This window comes from Engraulis encrasicolus, chromosome 22, assembly GCF_034702125.1.
Source record: "Engraulis encrasicolus isolate BLACKSEA-1 chromosome 22, IST_EnEncr_1.0, whole genome shotgun sequence".
In the NCBI taxonomy this organism is placed as follows: domain Eukaryota; kingdom Metazoa; phylum Chordata; class Actinopteri; order Clupeiformes; family Engraulidae; genus Engraulis; species Engraulis encrasicolus.
In genome coordinates, this window is record NC_085878.1 from 21,983,764 (window position 1) to 22,005,884 (window position 22,121).

The 22,121-nt window shown below is 41.5% G+C and overlaps 1 protein-coding gene across 2 annotated transcripts; it reads left to right on the forward strand.

Moving 5' to 3' along the window:
- The first annotated feature begins 1,790 nt into the window (after positions 1-1,790).
- LOC134439010 (CD151 antigen-like) lies at positions 1,791-18,249 on the forward strand. 2 transcript variants are annotated; one of them, XM_063188805.1, is made up of 8 exons: positions 1,791-2,037; positions 5,410-5,494; positions 6,808-6,999; positions 9,253-9,327; positions 10,538-10,642; positions 10,910-11,068; positions 11,943-12,029; positions 17,369-18,249. In XM_063188805.1, exons 2-8 carry the CDS (start codon positions 5,411-5,413, stop codon positions 17,426-17,428), a joined length of 762 nt encoding a protein of 253 aa, XP_063044875.1. In that variant the 5' UTR covers positions 1,791-2,037; position 5,410; the 3' UTR covers positions 17,429-18,249. The 2 variants fall into 2 exon arrangements, with proteins under 2 accessions (XP_063044875.1, XP_063044876.1); XM_063188806.1 differs by having other exon boundaries at positions 1,856-2,037; positions 10,910-11,062.
- Positions 18,250-22,121: the final 3,872 nt, after the last annotated feature.

A 22,121-nucleotide genomic window follows, 5' to 3' on the forward strand; every position in this document is an offset into this window, starting at 1 on the left:
ACTGTTTAACCTAGAAAACTAGCTATGTTTGACCAAGTGATCTATTATCAGATCAAGAAAGTATTGCCTGTATGAATTAAGATTGACTTGACTAACTGGGTGTATTTACTTGAAAATAGACAGAAAAATAAGCTTGTTGAAACGTGTGAGGCGCTCAGGTTTGCTGCGTTGACATCACTGTTTAGCATTTTTTAATATTTTTGTTTATTTTTTTCATCTTTTAATTTATTTTTCAAACACATAATTATGCATGTGTTCATGCACAGTTTTGATGCCCTGCCTAAAAATGTTCTATGTTCTGTAAATAGCCACAAAAATAAAGAGAATAAATTAAATTAGAAGGCGATCCCACACTTTTGGCCTACAGTACATAGGAGAATGCAATACAATGCCTTGGGGAGGGTTAGATTCACAGAATTTTTTGGGGGGAAAATAACTAACCATTTTCTTTTTTTGAATAAGAGTTGCCAGTTCTTAATTGCATACAGGCTACAGATCATTTCCACGACATTATTCCTTGACTAATTATGCGAAAAGAAATTAGAGCCTTAGATAGTAAATGATTTGGTGTTGTAATTATGACTATTTGACAAATTGAAAGAGTTGAATCATTTAATAGCCTATGATAACGTGGAATATGGCCTCAAAGATCATAGGAAAGCAGCAAAATGATGTATGATGAACAGATTTTAAACAAAACAAGGAAAATCAAGGCCTCAAAGATCATAGGAAAGCAGCAAAATGATGTATGATGATGAACAGATTTTAAACAAAACAAGGAAAATCATAAATGACCCCTCCCATCCGCTCCACTGTGAATTTGTGCTCCTATCCTCTGGGAGGCGTTTTAGGGTTCCCAACGCCGTTAAAAACATTTTAAAGATTTGTTTTGTCCCTACAGGAATAAGGGTGATTAATAATACAGGTTTTTACACGTAATCAACCTCTCCCCTGCTCTTTAGCCTAATTGTTCTTGTTATGTATTCTATTTGTCGTTGTAGGCCTACTCATTATATAATCATATATTATTAATCAGCTCAGCTATTTTATTCTTTTAAACACGCTACTGAGTGCTAATGTACATTTTGTATATTCACCTAATATTTAAATGTACTTTTATAATAACCTGTCCTCCTCTTCTGCTTTGTACAGGTGCAGTGTTTGAATGCTTGATTGTGTTTTGTGGGATTATTGTCTTTAAAGGGACACGGTGTGAGATTTTGAGTTTTTTATTTCCAGAATTCATGCTGCCCATTCACGAATGTTACCTTTTTCATGAATACTTACCACCAGCATCAAATTCTAAGTATTCATTATGACTGGAAAAATTGCACTTTTCATACATGAAAAAGGGGATCCTCTCCATAGTCCACCATTTTGAATTTCCAAAAATAGCCATTTTCAGCAGCAAAAATTACTGTACTTGGACCATACTAGAAAATATTTGTTTATTTCTTAGTAAACTTTCATGTAAAGATCACATTTGGCCATAGGCAGCCCAGTTTCAATGAGCAGCATAGTTGCAGTACCTTTTTGACCATTTCCTGCACAGTGTCCCTTTAAATGTTTGTAGGCCTAGGCTATGTCTGTGGTGAAACTGAAGACAAATATTCACTCTGTGGACAATCACTATTCGTATTCGTATTCGTAAATTATGCGACATGTCTTGCTGCCAGACTGGTGACAAACCCACACCATCATAGCCAGCCGCTGTGCGTAAAATACCCCAGAGTGCGGTAAGAGCGGCATCAAACATCTGGCAGAGCAATAAGATGTATTTTGTATGCCCCCAGGGGTCTTTCCCATAGTGCAGTACCGCTGTTGTACACCAGACGAGCTCAACCCTCTCGGCAGACCATCACAGAGGTAAAAGGGTGGAGTCTCTCCGACATTGTTGGTCGCGGTCCAAACTACAGGGGGAAAACACCAAAAACCGTTTTGATCAGAAACGTGTGATCGAAATAAAGGTGGTCCCCATCCTCTCTTCCAACGCGGACAGTGTTAGATTCTTTGAAGAACTTGTTGAACATCTTGCAGGTAGGATTGCGCTTTCTTTCCTTTTCTAAGATTGGGTTGTTACATTGTAGTAGCGTGTACAGCCGCCGGAACAAGTGCAGTTTCATTTGTTTCGTGGCTTAACCAATGTTCTCCTGTTTATTGTTCAAATGCAGTGACACACTATCTTTACAAATGTGAACAGTAACAGAATTCGGGACCGATTGTTTTTCATTTCGTCAATACTAATCATTCAAGGGAAACTCACTCCCTTTGTCTTGCGGCTATATAAAATGAGCTCACCTTGCGGAATTCCGCATATGGTAAAGCACCTTGTTGCGTGGATTGGCCCTCGGATATGGCAACAGGACATTACACTTAAACAATCAATTCGTACGAACAGTCAGATACAGGTTTGTCTAGGTCGGGACCCTTGAAAAGTATTTTCTCAAAATTGTAGGATAGTCTGGTGCACCATGGACCATTAGATGGAGCACGGATGTTTCACTGCATTGATTTAGGGTTAGAATTGTGGAGCTGACAGTGTAGGTTTTTTATCCTCTCGTAAGTTGGCCTTTGCAGTCTACTTTTGAAGGACAGTCTAATGCACATGCATACTTGATAACTTAATTCGAGACTAGGCTATGTCAGTTCTGCTCTACAAATCAAAAAGGCAGTAGCCTAACTGCGTTGTTGCGTAAAAGTGCGTAAAAGATTCATAAAATGATTAATCTGCAAAAAATGTAGTAGTATAGAGTAACTTAACAGCCGCATGTCAAAAATCTACCTGGAACTACTTAGGCTGGACAACAGAATAATTGTAAAGTCATTTCACTCAGTTTGGAGCTATGCGCTGACACTTTGCTTTGTAGGGCAGAGTTGTCCCCAAACATTTCAGAAAATGTCCATCTCACAACACCTGTTTTATACAGCGTCTAGGCTACATCAGTGTCACTTTTCAGTATGTGACAGCTGATTTATTTCATAGTCTTGACCCGACAGTGACTTTGTAAACACAGGATTAATGAGGCATTCGCACAATAAAGCTTTTGTTTGTTTTGAATTGACAACCAAATGGCAGAGGAGGGGCATGTAACTAACAGATAGGTGAGAGAACCAGGCAGCCTTGAGAGGCCAGATGGGGAGAAGACCCACTACAAGGTTACTTTAGGCTAAACACAGGCAGAGTGAGGTCAGAGTGAGTTCTGTCAATCTGGATGGCCCTTTCAAAACCAGGCATTTTGCAAAACAGATTTTTATTGTCAACTGCTCTAACATTTATTATCTTCATCATAACATCATTTCAGACAGTGGTACAGATTTATAGGCGTCATTTATGAAGTGTGGTAAAGGATTGTGGATGCTCAGATTGCATACTATACACTACATGGAACTGGCACTAACCAAGAGTCTAATTTCAATAGTTAGTCAACCCAATGACATTCAAAGACAGTTATGACTGGCCTCAACCCTCAAGGCTGCTCACTGCTGCTGTAGATACAGCAACATTGATAGAGCTAAATGCTTTCCTGAAAAGTAGAACTACTTATGTGGATAAGGGTGCCGAAAAGTTTTTTTCTCACCTCATCTAGTCACTGTATTCCTTTGCTCAAATCAAACCAGTGACCCTAGATCCCCAGACCACCTGTCTAACAATCAGGCCGCAGCTGCCATTGCTATTTACAGACTGCCATGCAGATGCAATGGTGTTAAATTAGAATGTACAGTCATTGGTGTCGTCCAAGATGGATCTATTAAAAATGGTCCAGGAATACCATCTAAGTATGTGTGCCTTTTTCAAGATGCGCTCATGGGATTATTTACTTTCTACTAATAAATGAGAATGAAGAAGTAGAACGAGATTCGAATGGATTCTGAATGTTATACTCTGTGTCTACTCCGTAACCACACAAACATGAGTTGTCAGAAGATGTCATCATTTTGTTGCCTTGCCAACTCAGGTATTCCGAAGTGGAACCCTAAAATGGCCCTTTATAGTCTGTGGATCCACTGTCTTGTCTGGCAAGCCTGTGATTCACACCATTGCCAGACTGTTGCCTCCCTCACACAAAAAGCAAACCCAGTGGGGCATGATGAGATGTTTTTACACTGACACACAAAGCGTTACCCAGTCTCTTGCTGCCTCAAGGCCAGCCAGTTCACAGCTTTGGCTAGAGTAGCTTTTTTTTCCCCCTGTGTGCAGATGAGGTCAGACATTGCTCTTTCAAAACCGATACTGAGGCTCTAAACCCAAAGGAAATCTTTGAAAACATGGTCAGCACCACACCTAAAAAATTGTTGGTTGGATGTAATCATCAGTCACACACTTTTTGTGAGGCATGTGTGCCAATACATTTAATTGGTGACCAGAGGCATGTATTACCAGTTCAGAAAGTTAAAAATTCAGCTCTAAATTTCATCCAGCCATCTCTGAATCATCTGATCGTATTGAGCTCTAAAAAAAAGGCACTTTAGATCAGCTGAGACAGTTGTGCCACCTGAAGTGAAACATTGAAACGCCTCAGTTGGTGGTGATACAGTGCCAGAACTCCACTCTTGAAGGTGATGAAACACTTGACCGCTTTTTGAGCAACGTTGCTGGGCAACGGCATGATTGGCTCCTAATTATCCGATAAAATGATTGAGAAAATGCTGATCCAAGTTCTCATTCTCTGATTAAAAGTGGTGTAGTGATAAACTATACAAATTAAATCTTGTAGTATCATTGCTCAAAAAAATTCCTTTAGTAATGCTGTATCACTGCCACTCCCTATTCACACTGCCAGCTCCATTCATGACTCAGGGAAATGGCAAACAGACTGATAAGAACAGGCAAGCTGAACTACCAGCATGACGGAAATGGTGTTCTGTGCAACAAAAAAAGCAAGCTTAAGTTTAAAAAAAAAAAAGTGAATCCTCATTATGTATTTATTTAGACCATGTTCTTCACAGATGCGTTTTGGCCCAAGCCATCGGCAATGGACTCTAAATCACTGAGGCTGCATGTTTTTTTTTACTTAAATTAAACAGACAAATAACAGACAAGGATCTTAAGAAATCCTCTATTCCAGCAGTGAAAAGAACAATGCATCAGACTATAATTATGTCATCGCCCAAACGCTTTTTGTCAAGTCCTGTAATTTTGGTGTCTTTGGCTTCTCTCTGTTTTGAAGTTTTATACAGTTTTCTCTTGGTGAAGTAGCCTCTTTGTGCAGATGGGGCCCCTAGGAGACCCGTTCACTCTATACTGGAAAGACTCAACTATCATAACAACATTGCTATGACATTACCGAGAGCCTAAATTAACAGATTACGACTTGTTCGTTACAATATTGGTGACAATGAATACGGTTATAACAGGGGCTCTCCACAAAGCGACTAAAAAGGCCATGTTCTTTCTCTCCTTTTTTTTAGAATGGGGGCGTACGAGGAGAAGAAGGAGACATGTGGGACCATCTGCCTGAAGTACCTGCTCTTCACCTTCAATTTCCTCTTCTGGGTGAGTAAAGTGCTCCCACTGTGTGGCTCAGTGCACTATGAGTATGCCCTGGTCTGAACCCTCCGGATTGTTTCCAGTGCTCTAAGTTAACACCAGTCAACCGGCCTAATGGTGGTGAAATTTCAGTTTGGCAGGTAGAAAAGACCAACTTACCAACCACTTTGGACCCATTTGTGAGTGTATGTTTGGCTAGTAAGAGATCAACATCTACTCGCCATTTTGGCTGGTGGTGATCAAAAAGTTAATTTAGAGCCCTGATTGTGTCTACCTTAGGGGAAGGGTTTAGAGTTTCACTCTATTTTATCTACACGTGTATAGAGCAGAGGATATACTGTACCTATATCAGACATGCAGAGTAGGACAGAGTGAGCAACAGTGTCGCAAAGTAAGGCCAGACAGACAGGGCGGTTTGCTAATGCAGCTTGGCTTTGTTTGGAAAGAAAGTGCATCTGCACAAGGACGTCTAGAAGAGATACTGGAAGACTGGCAGCCTGGTAGCCTGGCGATGCCATCCTATGTACTTCCACCACCCAAAAATTTTGGCTCTGCACATAGTCTGGCGAAACCGTCTTAGCTCGGTTCGCTCACTGTTCTGCCAATCAGCAAACAGTTGAGAGTGGTGACGCAGAACTCACCCGCAGAGTCCATTACTGATTGGTAAAGGTAACACTATTCACACTTTTGTCTTGTTATTTGTATGCTTTTGCAACACTATATAGTAACAGTCATGCTAATAAAGTACAATTTTAATTTTAATTTTAATTCGGAACTCCAATGAATAAGCTCAGACCATCTCCCAATCTCCATGGAGACGGATTCCTCTTAGCTTTCGCCAGACTGTTTGACGGAGTCAACACTCAGCTTTCGCTCAGGCTAGCAGCCTGTGCCTGTGATGCGACTTTGAATTTTGTACCAAAGTCTATTCTCAGTTCTTCCAGATCTAGATAAGCTTGGGGCAGCTGTAGTCTAATCGTTAAGGAGATAGGCTTTAGATCAGAGGGTTGCAGGTTTGAATCTCAACCTTTCACCCCCCCCATGGCTGAGGTGCCCTTGAGCAAGGCACCTAACCCCATACTGCTCCAGGGACTGTAACCAATACCCTGTAAATAACTGTAAGTCTCGTTGGATATAAGCGTCAGATAAGTATAATGGAATGGAATGTAAAATACGTACCCAGGACGAAAATGAATGTATGACATAGCTCTGCCCACTAATACTCTGAGGCATTTGGAATAACCTACTGTACTGTACTGTACTGCTACTGTACATGTACTTTGGGTAACACAGATGTGATTTGTTTTTAAACCGCTCAGCTGGCCGGGGGGGCTGTGATGGCAGTGGGCATCTGGACAATAGCGGAGAAGAGTGACTACATCAGCCTGCTGTCCTCCAGGATCTATGCTATCTCTGCCTACATCCTCATCGTGGCCGGCATCATTGTCATGATCACCGGAGTACTGGGATGCTGTGCCACCTTCAAGGAACAGAAGGGGCTTCTGAGGCTGGTAATAAGACTAATACATGCACACACACACACCAACTTTGCCATTATTCTATCTCGATTTGTGAATCTTTTTGTACGTTACAAAAAGCCAATCATTTTTAGCATACTGGGGGCGTGTGTGTGTGTGTGTGTGTGTGTGTGTGTGTGTGTGTGTGTGTGTGTGTGTGTGTGTGTGTGTGTGTGTGTGTGTGTGTGTGTGTGTGTGTGTGTGTGTGCGCGCGCGCGTGTACGTACGTACGTATGTGTCAGTAATTGGGTATAAGCATGAAAAGAGAAGGCCTCAGTCCTGTATGCTGCTTCTTCCACTCTTGGCAGGATAGCTGATACTGATTTAAAACTGATATAAAATCATGTTGGAAAATATTACACATAATCTGAAAGTATAAACCCCACATACTGAAGATCCTTCTACCATTACAAGAAACTTAAGCCTTCGACTGCATTAAAAAAAAAATCACCTCAGAACTGAGAAGTCTTTGTCGTACCATGCGGTGCCAAGACTGGAGATGCAGTATCTTGGTATCTGCAGTATCAGACTTCTTGGCGCTAAAAGAATAGAACACTGTGTGAAAGAGTGTCTTGGGAAATGCCAGTGTAGATGAATGTGGAAACTGAGATATTTAAATACACAGCTGCACTTCTAAGGAATATGACACGAGAATGCTCTTTGAATAAGTAGTTAGAAAAAATATAACAGGTCAGAAATTAGAAACTTAACTTTTAAAAATGTAGTCAAAAAACGGGGAAACAAATAAAACCAGCGCGGCCAGTAATGGTCATGGAGTGGTATTTGCAATGAAGGATATCGGTTGGCTGTCTGTAAGTATAAGTGGTCAAAGCTTTTTTGTAATCTTTTATAATTTGCAATGCTCTGGATATTAAGAAGGGACTGTTCAAAATCCAGTCTCTTTTGGGGCAGCCCCAGAATGTCTTGCTTTTATATCTTATTCAGTAAACCACAGTGTTGTGTCTGAAATTTGAACTGAGATAGGCACAGAGGGGGGAGGTCATCTAAGCAAAGACATGCCCATGCTTGCAGTGGTATGCAGCAGTCGAAGTCTGTGTGTGTGTGTGTGTGTGTGTGTGTGTGTGTGTGTGTGTGTGTGTGTGTGTGTGTGTGTGTGTGTGTGTGTGTGTGTGTGTGTGTGTGTGTGTGTGTGTGTGTTGGAGTTGGAGAGAGAGGGAGAGGGAGAGGGACGTAGAGAGAGAGAGGGTCTGAGAGAGAGGAGAGGGACGTACATGTATGAGAGAGAGAGAGAGTGTGTGTGTGTGTGTGTGTGTGTGTGTGTGTGTGTGTGTGTGTGTGTGTGTGTGTGTGTGTGTGTGTGTGTGTGTGTGTGTGTGTGAGTGCCTCCATGTCTGTTCAGCTGAAACAGGTGGTTGAGCTGAGGGAGTGAGGGAGCAGAGCAGTGGTAGACCCCCACCCACCTCACTCCTACCCCACACACACACACACACACACACACACACACACACACACACACACACACACACACACACACACACACACACACACACACACACACACACACACCTCCTCAGCTGTGATTTATATGGGCTGGGCAAAGGCAATACTTCAATACCATTACAAAGACCTGACTCAGCTCCTTTCCCTCCTACCACACTCTCTCTCCCTCCCTCTCTCCCTCCCTCTCTCTCTCTCTCTCTCCCTCCCTCCCTCCCTCCCTCTCTCTCTCTCTCTCTCTCTCTCTCTCTCTCTCTCTCTCTCTCTCTCTCTCTCTCTCTCTCTCTCTCTCTCTCTCTCTCTCACACACACACACACACACCTCCCTCTAATAGCAGCTGGCCTGGGCAGGCTATCATCAGCTCTGACTCATATTGAAGGCATATCCTGCACTTGTATTTCTTTAATCTTAGTAATGGCATTTCTCTGTAACTGAGTCAAAGTCTTGATGCACTGTTTAGCTGGAAAACACATTGACAAGTGTGTGTGTACTTTGTTATTCTCTGTCAATATTTTTGATACGTCATGTGGCTTTTTTGCACACGGGCAGAATCGAGATATATATTTGTGTACGACTCTTTGGATTTTAATATCAATGTTGGTTAGCATCAAATTAAATGTAATAAATTGTAAAAAGTAAGTGTGCATTGTCTCCTTTAAATGTAGACTTGTGTAGACAAACACAGATCGTTTCCCAGTTTTTGCCTCTGTGCACGTGTGCTAAAAGAAAGCATCATTTTAACTTTGTTTTTGTTTGTTTGTTTGTTTGTTTGCTTGTTTGTTTTGTAGTACTTTGCTTTGCTGCTCTTTATTTTCCTGCTTGAAGTCCTGGCTGGTGTCTTGGCCTACGTCTACTACCAGCAGGTACGTGTTTGGATGTATTGTATGCAGGGCTGGATTAAGGCACAGGCAAGATAAGGCTGCAGCCTATGGGCCCCACCTGCCTGGGGGCCCCACTTGGCCAAAGCAACATTTACTGCAGAATTCCGAAAGTACCACACTGAACAATTATTTTTTTCATGTTGTCACTAGTTGGCAAATGTGTTATTTCTGGTTCAGAATTACGATGCCATCAGTTGTCACTGAATTTCTCCTCGATGGGGGCCTACAGCGCCTGGACCCTAGGGGCCGCCTTAATCCAGCCCTGACTGTATCATTGAATGAATTCATAGACAACACATCATATTACATGGCAGCTATACAGAATGGACAATAATGTGTTCTAAACTTTTGACTGTAAGTTTAGCCACCATTATAGAGAGTAGCAGTTTTACCAGAGATTATCTTATCCAGTCTCTCTCGTTCTACACTGGTCCTGTACGGAGCTTTGAAATGGTTCCATGCAGTCATGTCATGTTCCCTGCCAAAATAATGTCAGTATAAACATTGATTAAAACTTGTATTCCTAAGCTATAAATGTGTGATACAGGTTGCTTGGCTTTCACTGCTCTGCCCAGCTCAATGGGAAATCCATCCTTTTTTAACCTCTGGCTATTCAGTAGGCCTTTGTACCATTCATATCCATATAAATAACTGGAAGAATTAGGATGTTCTAAAACATTTGATCGGCAGTGTATGTTGTCACTAGTTGCAAGCAGGGAGATTTGATCATTATAGAACATACAATTTTAAATTGTTTAACATTTCAACTACATAGAGAACGAAATAGGCTTCTAGTTAGAGAACTAACTAGTGGATATTATTTATAGCATTTTTACTAGTCAAATACGCTTTAATAATAATTTCACACTTGAAAGGCTGAACTGCAGCTCCCCCTGTTTTACAGGCACAGAACTGCACCCTGTCCTTTTGTCACTCTTCTTGACCATACTTGATTGACAACACACAGCGATGATGGGTTGTGTGCCTCATCAGTCTGATGTTTAACATTTAGGAAAATCCCCTCGCTGTTGTCTGCATGGACTATGTAGGGAGTGGGACCCTGCCTGCACTAGACCACTGACATCTAACCTATATCCATCTTATTCCACACAAAGTTACAACCATCTACAGCATATGGAACTGTTGTGCATAATTATAAAACTATAAATAAAATGACTTTTATCGTTGACAGCTGAACACAGAACTAAAGGAAAACCTGAAGGAGACCATGACGCAGAAATACAACGTGAAAGGCGATGAGCACGTCACAGAGGCCGTGAATAAACTACAACAAGAGGTGAGACAGATATATAGACAGATGAAAGTTTGGACATTTGTAATATGTGGGGTTGGGGGCCATTTTGAAGCAGTATCAGTACAGTTGTATTAAATGCTATAAAAATATTTGGTTTGAGTTAGTGATCAGCAATACCCTTTATGCTGTCTTCCACTTTTTGCATTTTTGTTTAGTTAAATTCCATTTGGAATAAAGTTTGTCTTAATTGTTGTTAAGTTAATCTTAATTATTAATTATTTCTTTTCCCGGCCTGTCGTGTGGTTGCAGTTCAAATGCTGTGGCAGCAACAGTTCTTCAGACTGGGTTGAGAGCAATTGGATCAAGACAGGGGAGGCTGAGGGCCGAGTGGTGCCCGACAGCTGCTGCAAGACCATCACTGATAAATGCGGCAAGAGAGACCACCCCTCAAATATCTACAAGGTTGAGGTGAAATTCTTTTACGACCTTTTTCTTTTTTTTCTTTTATATTCGTTGTTTTTCACTTGAAATGACCTTCTAAAAAGATTTTTAAAAATACATTTGCATGTAAACACAGCATGTGGTTAAAGAAACACCATTGTGACAAGAGCGTTTTAGAAATCTCCATTAAAAACTCAGTTTAGGGAGTTAAAAACTCCATAAAAGTCAATGTATGTGTAAACAAATGTCCCAAATGTACTGTATGTATTTACAAGAATATTTGCATACGTCTGAATAGGATCTATATCTTTGAGCCTTCGTTGTTGAACAGTTAGGTGGATATGGATAGGAAATGATGTGGCCGGACTGGGAAATGGGAAAGCTGCATTACATTACACTCGTGTTTCTCAACAGGGGCGGTACAGCCCCCCAGGGGGTGTTGGAGAGCTCTCGGGGGGCATTAAGAAGGATACAGCTGAGAGGGGCGGTGATTAGTTGCCATGGGGGGCATTAGTCCATTTAATTTTTCAATACTAAGGGGGGCGTTGTCAGTCTTATGATGATGTCAAAGGGGCGTTGGGAGGCTTTTGATGAGGACAAGGGGGGGTTTCTTCAAAAAAGGTTGAGAACTACTGCATTATACAGTCACCGTCAGTGCTGCCTTTATCCGAAGCGACCACTTATTTAGGTAAAGGAGATATGGAGACAGTCCCTGGTATGGAGCGATGTGAGGTTAGATGCGTTGCTCGCCCAGGGGCACTTCAGCCATGATAAATGATATGGGATTCAAACCTGTAACTTTCCTTCTCCTAGACAACCATTAAGCCAATGACACAAACAAAAATGTGTTTTTGTGTAAGAAAAAAACTAACATGCCATTTACCTGTATTTTTGCTTGAAGGGTGGCTGTATAACAAAGCTAGAAAACTTCATCCTGGACCATCTAAAGATCATAGGTGCTGTTGGAGTGGGCATAGCATGTGTCCAAGTAAGTGCACATTCCATGTTGGGAGTTTTATAACATTGATGTAAGATTACAACAGTAACAATTTTCTGTTAAAAGTGATGGCATCATTATTATTATAATGATTAATGCATGATAAATGAGAAGTGTGAAGACCAAGTGAGCTACTGCTCTGTATGTGGTGGGAAGTACCATATACTGTAGTAATAATAATTGTAGGATTACAGTAGATAAACTAGAAATGCATTCTCACAGAAAATGCTGGAAGCGGGCTTGCCTTTTGGGGCAGAGATGAAACAAAGTACTATTGAGAAAACAAAGCTGAAATAAATCTTGGAAAAACTCCATCCACCCAGTCAGAAGTTATGGGCCAAACAATTCAGCCATCTTGGATTCAGCCATCTTGAAAGTGTTGTAGCTCTGCGTTTTGGGGATATACTAAATGACATACATGGTATTTTAAGTTGGCTAAGGAACACTGCATATGATATAATTTTGAAAATCAACATGGCTTCGAGCGGGATTCGAACTCACAACCTCCATATCTGTAATCCAACCCCTTTGCCATTGATATTAAATGACATACAATACATGATATTTGAAGTTGGCTAAGGAACACTGCATATGATATCATTTTGAAAATCAACATGGCTTCGACTGGGGTTCGAACCTCCAACCCCCATATCCCTAATTCAGCACATTTGCCATTCATACTAAATGACATACATGGCATTTTAAGTTGGCCAAGGAACACTGCATATGATATAATTTTGAAAGTCAACATGGCTTTGACTGGGATTCGAACCCCCAACCTCCATATCTGTAATCCAGCACATTTGCCATGCATACTAAATGACATGCATGGCATTTTAACTTGGCCAAGGAACACTGCATATGATGTAATTTTGAAAATCAACATGGCTTTGACTGGGTTTCGAACCCCCAACCTCAATATCTATAATTCAGCACATTTGCCATACATACTAAATGATATACATGGCATTTTAAGTCGGCCAAGGAACGCTGCATATGATATAATTTAGAAAATCAACATGGCTTTGTGTGGGTTTCGAACCCTCAACCTCCATATCTCTGATGCAGCAGCATGCATTACCACTAAGCCAAGCAGCTAATTATCATGCATAGTCCAGCAAGACTATATTACATTGCATTGCAGAGCTGAACAATAGGCTTCTAGAATGCTTGCTCGCACCTGCTCGTTAAGAATGGAATCTTGAGACAGTGACAGTTGAAATGGAATCCTTCACTGGCTGCACCTGTTGTGATTGACTGAAAGACAGTTAGTATTGAGCCTTTAACAGGGGAGAAAATGAGAATGAGTTTTTTTGTCTTTACAACATCGTTGTAAAAAAACTAAAAGGAGTTGGCACGTGTCCTTTTCACAGATCGGAGTCATGCTTGTGATCTCTCTAACAGTCTTTGAATTAAGTTTATAGGTGAAAGGGTTCAGGCACAAATGGACCTCCGTGTGGGACATGCGCTGATCTCTTGAAAAATGCACTTTTCAAAAGACTGGGATTCTCCATAGAGCCAGGCCTGTTTTTTTTACAAACCTGCCATTTAAAAAGTATTGGGAGTTGGGAGATGAAACTTTCACAATTTGGAGACATCCCATAGAGCTCGCTAACAACGCGTCAACTAAACTTCTAGGTGAAAGTGTTGATGTTTTATGACCGAAAAAGCCTCCTACACTCTAATCTCTAGAGTGGCGGAACCTTGGTTCATGGAGGTTCCACCACTGTTTCCAATGGGGACCCAGGCTTTCACTAAATCGCCAAAAACGGGAAAACGACAAGAGACACGGAGAAGCCTATAACGAAACGCGATCTCCAAGCCGAGCCGGTCGTTTTAGTGTTTGAACGGTGTCTCTATCTCGAAAGGCCTAGGAGGAGATCCATTTTCTATTTTTACTGTCCCTGTACAAGAGAACCAACTAGAAATGCATTCTCACAGAAAATGCTGGAAGCGGGCTTGCCTTTTGGGGCAGAGATGAAAAAAAGTACTATTGAGAAAACAAAGCTAAAAGAAATGTTGGGAAAAATCCATCCACCCAGTCAGAAGTCATGGGCCAAACAATTCAGCCATCTTGGATTCAGCCATCTTGAAAGTGCTGTAGCTCTGCGTTTTGGGGATATACTAAATGACATACATGGTATTTTAAGTTGGCTAAGGAACACTGCATATGATATAATTTTGAAAATCGACATGGCTTCGAGCGGGATTAGAACTCACAACCTCCATATCTGTAATCCAACCCCTTTGCCATTGATATTAAATGACATACGATACATGATATTTGAAGTTGGCTAAGGAACACTGCATATGATATCATTTTGGAAATCAACATGGCTTCGACTGGGGTTCGAACCTCCAACCCCCATATCCCTAATTCAGCACATTTGCCATTCATACTAAATGACATACATGGCATTTTAAGTTGGCCAAGGAACACTGCATATGATATACTTTTGAAAATCAACATGGCTTTGACTGGGATTCGAACCCCCAACCTCCATATCTGTAATCCAGCACATTTGCCATGCATACTAAATGACATACATGGCACTTTAAGTTGGCCAAGGAACACTGCATATGATGTAATTTTGAAAATCAACATGGCTTTGACTGGGTTTCGAACCCCCAACCTCAATATCTGTAATTCAGCACATTTGCCATCCATACTAAATGATATACATGTATGGCATTTTAAGTCGGCCAAGGAACGCTGCATATGATATAATTTAGAAAATCAACATTGCTTCTTGTGGGTTTCGAACCCTCAACCTCCAATCTAATGCAGGTCATGCATTACCACTAAGCCAAGCAGTTAATTGTCATGCATAGTCCAGCAAGACTATATTACATTGCATTGCAGAGCTGAACAATGGACTTCTAGAATGCTTGCTCGCACCTGCTCGTTAAGAATGGAATCTTGAGACAGTGACAGTTGAAATGGAATCCTTCACTGGCTGCACCTGTTGTGATTGACTGAAAGACAGTTAGTATTGAGCCTTTAACAGGGGAGAAAATGAGAATGAGTTTTTTGTCTTTACAACATCGTTGTAAAAAAACTAAAAGGAGTTGGCACGTGTCCTTTTCACAGATCGGAGTCATGCTTGTGATCTCTCTAACAGTCTTTGAATGAAGTTTATAGGTTAAAATTTTCAGGCACAAATGGACCTCCGTGTGGGACATGCGCTGATCTCTTGAAAAAGGCACTTTTCAAAAGACTGGGATTCTCCATAGAGCCAGGCCTGTTTTTTTTACAAACCTGCCATTTAAAAAGTATTGGGAGTTGGGAGATGAAACTTTCACAATTTGGAGACATGCCATAGAGCTCGCTAACAACGCGTCAACTAAATTTCTAGGTGAAAGTGTTGATGTTTTATGACCGAAAAAGCCTCCTACACTCTAATCTCTAGAGTGGCGGAACTGTCGTTCATGAAGGTTCCACCATGGTTTTCAATGGAGACCCAGGCTTTCACAAAATCGCCAAAAACGGGAAAACGACAAGAGACACGGAAAAGCCTATTAATATACGCGATCTCTAAGCCGAGCCGGTCGTTTTAGTGTTTGAACGGTGTCTCTATCTCGAAAGGCCTAGGAGGATATCCATTTTCTATTTTTGCTGCCCCTGCACAAGAGAACCAATAATAAATAATTAACAGGACTTAGAGATTACTATAATCGGGCCTTGCTCTGCAAGAGCTCTGCTCTTGCTCCGCAAGCCCGCTTAATAAACAGGACTTAGAGATTACTATAATCGGGCCTTGCTCTGCAAGAGCTCTGCTCTTGCTCCGCAAGCCCGCTTAATAATGAATAAAAATAATAGGATTACAGTAACAGTAACATTTCTATATGTCTGTGGGGAAGCGAGGCTCACTACAAGGCCTGAGGCAGCTGAGCTACACCTCTACAGTACTCCTTGTAGCAGCCATTTAAAAACACGAAAGTCCTCTTTCAAATTGGCTTGGCCTTGCCATTCGTAAAGTTCCAGTCAGTTTACCTTTCCCTCCATGTTATGTCTGGTTCGGGTCTTCTGATAGCAGATAACTCATGTTGCCAGATAACTAACTAATCAGGTTAGAGGGAGGGGGGGATGAAGGATGATATGGCCACACCAATTTAATTTGTTGGTTCTCGGATTCGCCTCTTGTATTTTGTAACAAAATGGAAAAAAAAAAAATCAGTTTCAATACCCCAAAAAATGAAATCGCTAAAAAAAACGAAGACTGCATGTTTTCATTAACGGGGAGGTGTCTGTTTAGTAGTTGGAGGTCATGTGACGTAGAGAACCAATAAAACCACTCCATTCAACATGCCGATTACGACTAGCGAATCAGGAAACGTGTTACATTCAAACATTTACAGACAAACATGCAATGGCAAGTTGAAGCCCCTGTGGGTTAGCAGTAGCAGCGGTGAAACACAGTATTGCTCTTAGTGGAATTAGTGGAGTGGGATAGCAGCAAAAAAGAAAAACAACAACTATTCAACTGTTGAATCATCTCAGTTTATTCAAACCAGATTAATATAATAATTGTTCTGTGAGCTAATTTTGTGCCTGGTCTATTTGGCTGCCTTAATTCCCTTCTACACTGTCCTTCTCCATGTCCAGGTGTTTGCCTGTCTTGCACCTTCCTTTGGAGGTCCATGTGAGGCTGATATACAGGTGGTATAACCACACGACTAATTTTTTTATTTATTTATTTTTTCGCCCTCTCGCTTCAACTTTTTCCTGAAAAAATCCGAGAACCAACGAATTAAATTGGTGTGGCCTTATTACATATGAGCAGATTATATGCCACGACCAAACATTAGCGTTTGGGTTAAATCAGATGCACATTTCAAAATTTAACAGCAGTAATTCTTTCTGAATTTCACCAATTCAGGCTCTCTGTACGAATGAAATTAGTACGAGGGTAAGGTACGAAAAGACCAGGCTACTTTGAAATGGTCACTGACTTGCTCCTTGATGACGTTGCGCAGAGCCTATGTTATAACCTTACTGTCACCAGAAATGTGTCTTAATCTGTTACTTAATCTGTTACTCTCAGTACTGTCATAGCAATGTTGTTATGATGTAGTTGAGTATTTTCAGCAAATAGTGAATAGGCCCGCTGGCGACCCCATCTGTAGTAAGAGGCTATGAGCTGAAGTGATGAGTCATGGATTGCATTTATAAGTAACCATTAACTGTACCTGACCAGTCATCCTGACCTCAGATTCATCGGATCATGTTTCTTCACTGATGCTAATAAAGTGTATATATAGGCCTACGTAACTCTACCAAATTTAAAAGTAACTTACTGATGCTTAAATCGTGTGTCTTCCCATGACAGGTCATCGGAATGATATTCACGTGCTGCCTGTACCGGAGCCTAAAGGCTGAGCCTTACTAACGTGGAAGTATGCAGAAGAAAGTCTCACCGTACAGCATTTCAGATGAAATGGTGACTTCAGTGAAAACAGACAAACATAGAACTGCATTGACTACTGAAGATAGCTATAATGGCATTGTAATGGTGATGCATACCCTGTGTTTTGAGCCAATAACATGTTTCAAATGTTTATGAGCTAAATGCACGCACTGCCGTTCATCATTTCATGTCTATTTAGATGTATAAAAGCAAATCGAAGACACTACGTAGTTGTACACTGAGTAGATGATATACTTTTGCTACAGTATATTGTACCAGGATACTTGCTGAAACAGAACAGGTATAGCCTTTAGTTGGTACAATTGTTGAATCAGAAACAGTTGTCTCAAGCGCACGCCATCTTGTTTTGTTGAGAAAAATGCATTTCATCTGAACTCTTAATTCCTGTTACTATGCAAACTATACACTCTGATTTTAATCTTTTTGTTTTTCTTATTGTGCTTTTTTGTTGTTTTAATATTTCCCCAATCGGTACTGTGGAACTTTTTTATATCAAGAATTGAACTGAAGTGCCAAACTGATTTCACTGTCAGTTTTTGTATGTCTTCAAGGGATACCACCAGACCAAAGTCTTAAACGTTATCAAGCCTTAACCTCGGTCAGTTTCTACATCACGGTAGCATATTCTGTGCTTACTCCCCTGTATGTTTTGTGTGTATCGTGTTATGTCAGCAGATGTTTAGCAGAAATGAAGTTTTACATATACGTTGATTATTACCTTAGAGCTGATGTAATGTATTTATCATGATATGATCCTGTATTAAACTTTAAATACAAGGCTGTTTCTGTCCCATCTGTTTTGTACACTATAGGCCAGGGGTGTCAAACTCAAATTCAAAGTGGGCCCAAATCAAAATCTGAATTCAATATACTATGAAATTGTGCATACAGTAGATTTAACGCTGGGCAAATAACACGTTCCCATCATACTCATACTATCATATACTTATATGTGCTAGTATGTGCCTACACTAGTCTGGAGCCACTCAAAATTACTATGATGTACAAAATTTTGCCTTCAAGTCACATTTTCTATATATTAATGGCGTATGAGTTCCAACTGTAATACACATTTGAAATGATCTCGCGGGCCAAATTATCTATCCTTGCATGTTTAATGTTTGTGTTGTCTATTGCTTTGATGTGTGACATTTGTGCAATTCAGACTCTCAGTGCCCAAGACAATAAAGGGTCATCCTATCTTATCTTTTTAGAGGGCAAGAGGTCAGGAAAGTGTCTTTGTCTTGGGTAGTGTTGCCACACGCCCAGGTTTTTCCTGGATTGTCCCGGTTTTTGTGAAAGAAAAGTGAAAGCCCATTGGGAAACTCCAACTCCCATTGTCATTGTGACACAGCACTCCACAGCACAAAAGGGCACACTGCACACACAACGAAATTGCATTTATGCCTCACCCGTGCAAGGGGGCAGCCCTCAGTGGCGCCCCATGGGGAGCAGTGCGGTGGGACGTTACCATGCTCAGGGTACCTCAGTCATGGAGGAGGATGGGGGAGAGCACTGGTTGATTACTCCCCCCACCAACCTGGCGGGTCGGGAGTCGAACCGGCAACCTCTGGGATGCAAGTCTGACGCCCTAACCGCTCACCCATGACTGCCCTTTTTATGGTCTGTCCGGGTAAATTCCTGAACTGTCACGATTTTTTATAATGCACAGTCAGCTTCATATTACCCCATTGAATAAACACATCATTAATGATTCGTGCTTGCGCATCAATGTTTTTGTCAGGTTTTTTTAACACTGAAATGTGGCAACCCTAGTCTTGGGGTTCTGTTGCGCCCTGCCCTAAATCACCGCCACCAGCACCTCAATGCTGCACTGTTCTTCATACCAATGCCATCTCCTCTGCCCTCCAACATCATCTCTATCTCCTCGGTTTACTGCTTAAAATGACACTCCCACATGTTCCGATGAATACCAGCAAGATCCCAGTGTTCCAACGGGACCCTGGTTCAAGACTGGCCTATAGGTAATTTCATCATATCCTCTCCAGAGCTGTTAGCCTACTGCTACAGTGTACCGGTTGTGTGTGTGTGTGTGTGCATGGGTGCTGCGAGGGGGGGTGGGGTAAGGTGTTACAGATTCTAAGGGCCCGACAGCTCTGACAGGGCCCTGGAAGGATGCTGATAACATAATTTGTCATTTTGGGGGCCCAAAATTTGAATCTTCCATGGGGCCCAAATTTTTTTAGCAGCGTCCCTGTGTGTGTGTGTGTGTGTGTGTGTGTGTGTGTGTAGAGTAGAGTAACTTTATTGATCCTGAGGGGAAATTCAGGTGTCTAGCTTACATAAATACACATAGTGCCCACATGGACATTTCAAGACACATGTTACACGGGTAATAGTCAGTGTGGATACCTTTAGGCTATCCCTGTTTCTTTCTTTCCCTCTTAAAACAAATCATCATTGATCAATATCAGACTCCCTTCATGAACTTCCGATTGGCATGTGCGTTCTATTTAATGTGGCCGCCGTACATGCAGTGAATATATTTTCATGCCCCCTGAGGTCTTCTTCAAGGCTATTTAATTTGGACATGAATGCCATTCACAAATTCTGACCAATAGCTGAATGACCTCGGGGCTCGTGGGGTTGTTGACAGATTTTGCTCCTCTTACTGAAATGTAGGCTATGTCTGAAAGCGAACCGTAGGCCTACCAAAATGAAACAATTTGGTCTGAATACGCCCTAAAAATGAAGAAAATGTTTTTATTGAGCCAACCATTTTAGGACATATTTGTTCATTTAAGCACTTATCTTTTTCTTTAACAAAAAAATGCCTTTTTTTAATGGATACCATTTTCCTTGCAAAGATCCAGGAAATGTCCAAAACTCCACCCCTACAATAATAGATCATCATGGGTTAGCTCAGTAGTATGGGGACGGGTGACAGATCGGCCTGTAGCAACCCAATGTAAGTAGGCTGCCGGATGTGAGTGCCCGGATATCCGCCCGAGTATTTACGTCTATTTTACCTCAGCTACTCGATTTCGGTCGTGTATTTACGACAGTTTAACCTCAGCTACTTGATTTCGGTCCGATTTGAGTCTGACTGAAGATGGAAGGGACATAGGTGCCGTGCGTAAAGAGCCCACAGCACATCGCCGTTTCGGCGACACCAGAGTTCCTTGATATCCCAATCAAAAGAATAGGCCCGGTGACCAATAACATCAAAATGATAAAAAAAAATAATAAAATGAAATTATAACTTAAAACCGAATTGATTTGGGTGTGAACATTAAACTGTCTCAACCGGGCACCCGGGAATCCATCAAAAGATAACGGCGTTACTTTCTCGTCGGCATTATTTTGTTTTTATTATCCAGGAGGACTGAGCTGAAAACTGCAGCAGTCACCTTGCACAGTTCTAGCTGCTCTGAAGCACGCGTGTCTAAGCAAATCATCATGCCCATTCGCAATGTTAAATAAAAAGTTTTGCACAAGACTAAAATAGATGCACTGTCACAGACACTGGAATAGTCCGTTTCGGAAGGCATTAAAGTCACGAGTTTACCCAGTCTAAATGTAGCTAGCACTCGGGAATATTGTGTGCATATTGTGTAGTTATTATTTGGTGGTGCAAAAACAACCATGTCGCATATTATGCCATTATTATTGGTGATGCCGAAACAACAAAGCCAGATTGGTGACTAGAGCCTGCCTAGTACATTTAGACATAGCCTACTCATTTGATTGTGCCATGTACATTTAAAAGTGTCAGTGCAGAATTAAACTGGGCGCTGAATATAAATATTGGAGCCATTCTCCCTCCGTGTCTAGATACAGTCAGAGGCGCGCGCGCGCACGCTTATTTCTGTATTATAAGTAAATATCCTAAAATGGTCACAACATCTGAAGACAATCGTGGTGGAGAATACTTGCGGCGGGGGCCGAGACCGAGTTGTTACAGGACACTTAGTATTATTGAAGGGACAGACCATGCTCGATACTTTACCCGGTCTGTAGCACTCGAAAAGTTATGCCGCACCGTGCAGACTATTTGGTGATGCCAACAACACGTGAAACTAGGCACATTGGAGACTGCAGCCTATATAATTTAGACATAGCCTATTCATTTGATTGTGCTACTAAACTTAAAAGTGTCAGTAGGCTACAGAATCAAACGGGACGCTGAAATATTGGAGCCAGTAACTTCGTGTCCGATGGATAGGCTATTGTGCAGATGTGTGTGCGCGCGCACAACTAATTTCTCTCCCATCTCTTTGCTAATCAAGCCTCCGATCTCCAAAAAGACACGGGCACTCAGGATAACTGTTTGCACGAGCTGTTTAAATAATGTGATGCACGTTCTTTATGACATGGCATGGTTTGGCCACCCTAAATTGAACATGACTGCATTCGCACATATCGTTTAAAAATGATGGAATTGTCACTCTTAATGTGCAAGTATTAGATATGAAAAAATATCCTAAAACGGTCACAACACCAGAGGACCCGTGGTGGTGTGGTGGATATTTGCGGCGGGGGCCGAGGCCGAGTTGTTACGGTAGGCTACAATCATATTATAGAAGGGACCGTCAGGCGACACAGCGCGACTCACATAGGGTAGCTGTGGTACCGCAAAGCATTCCTGATGGTGGAAATGAATGCAAATGCATGCAAATACTCTGGCGGATAT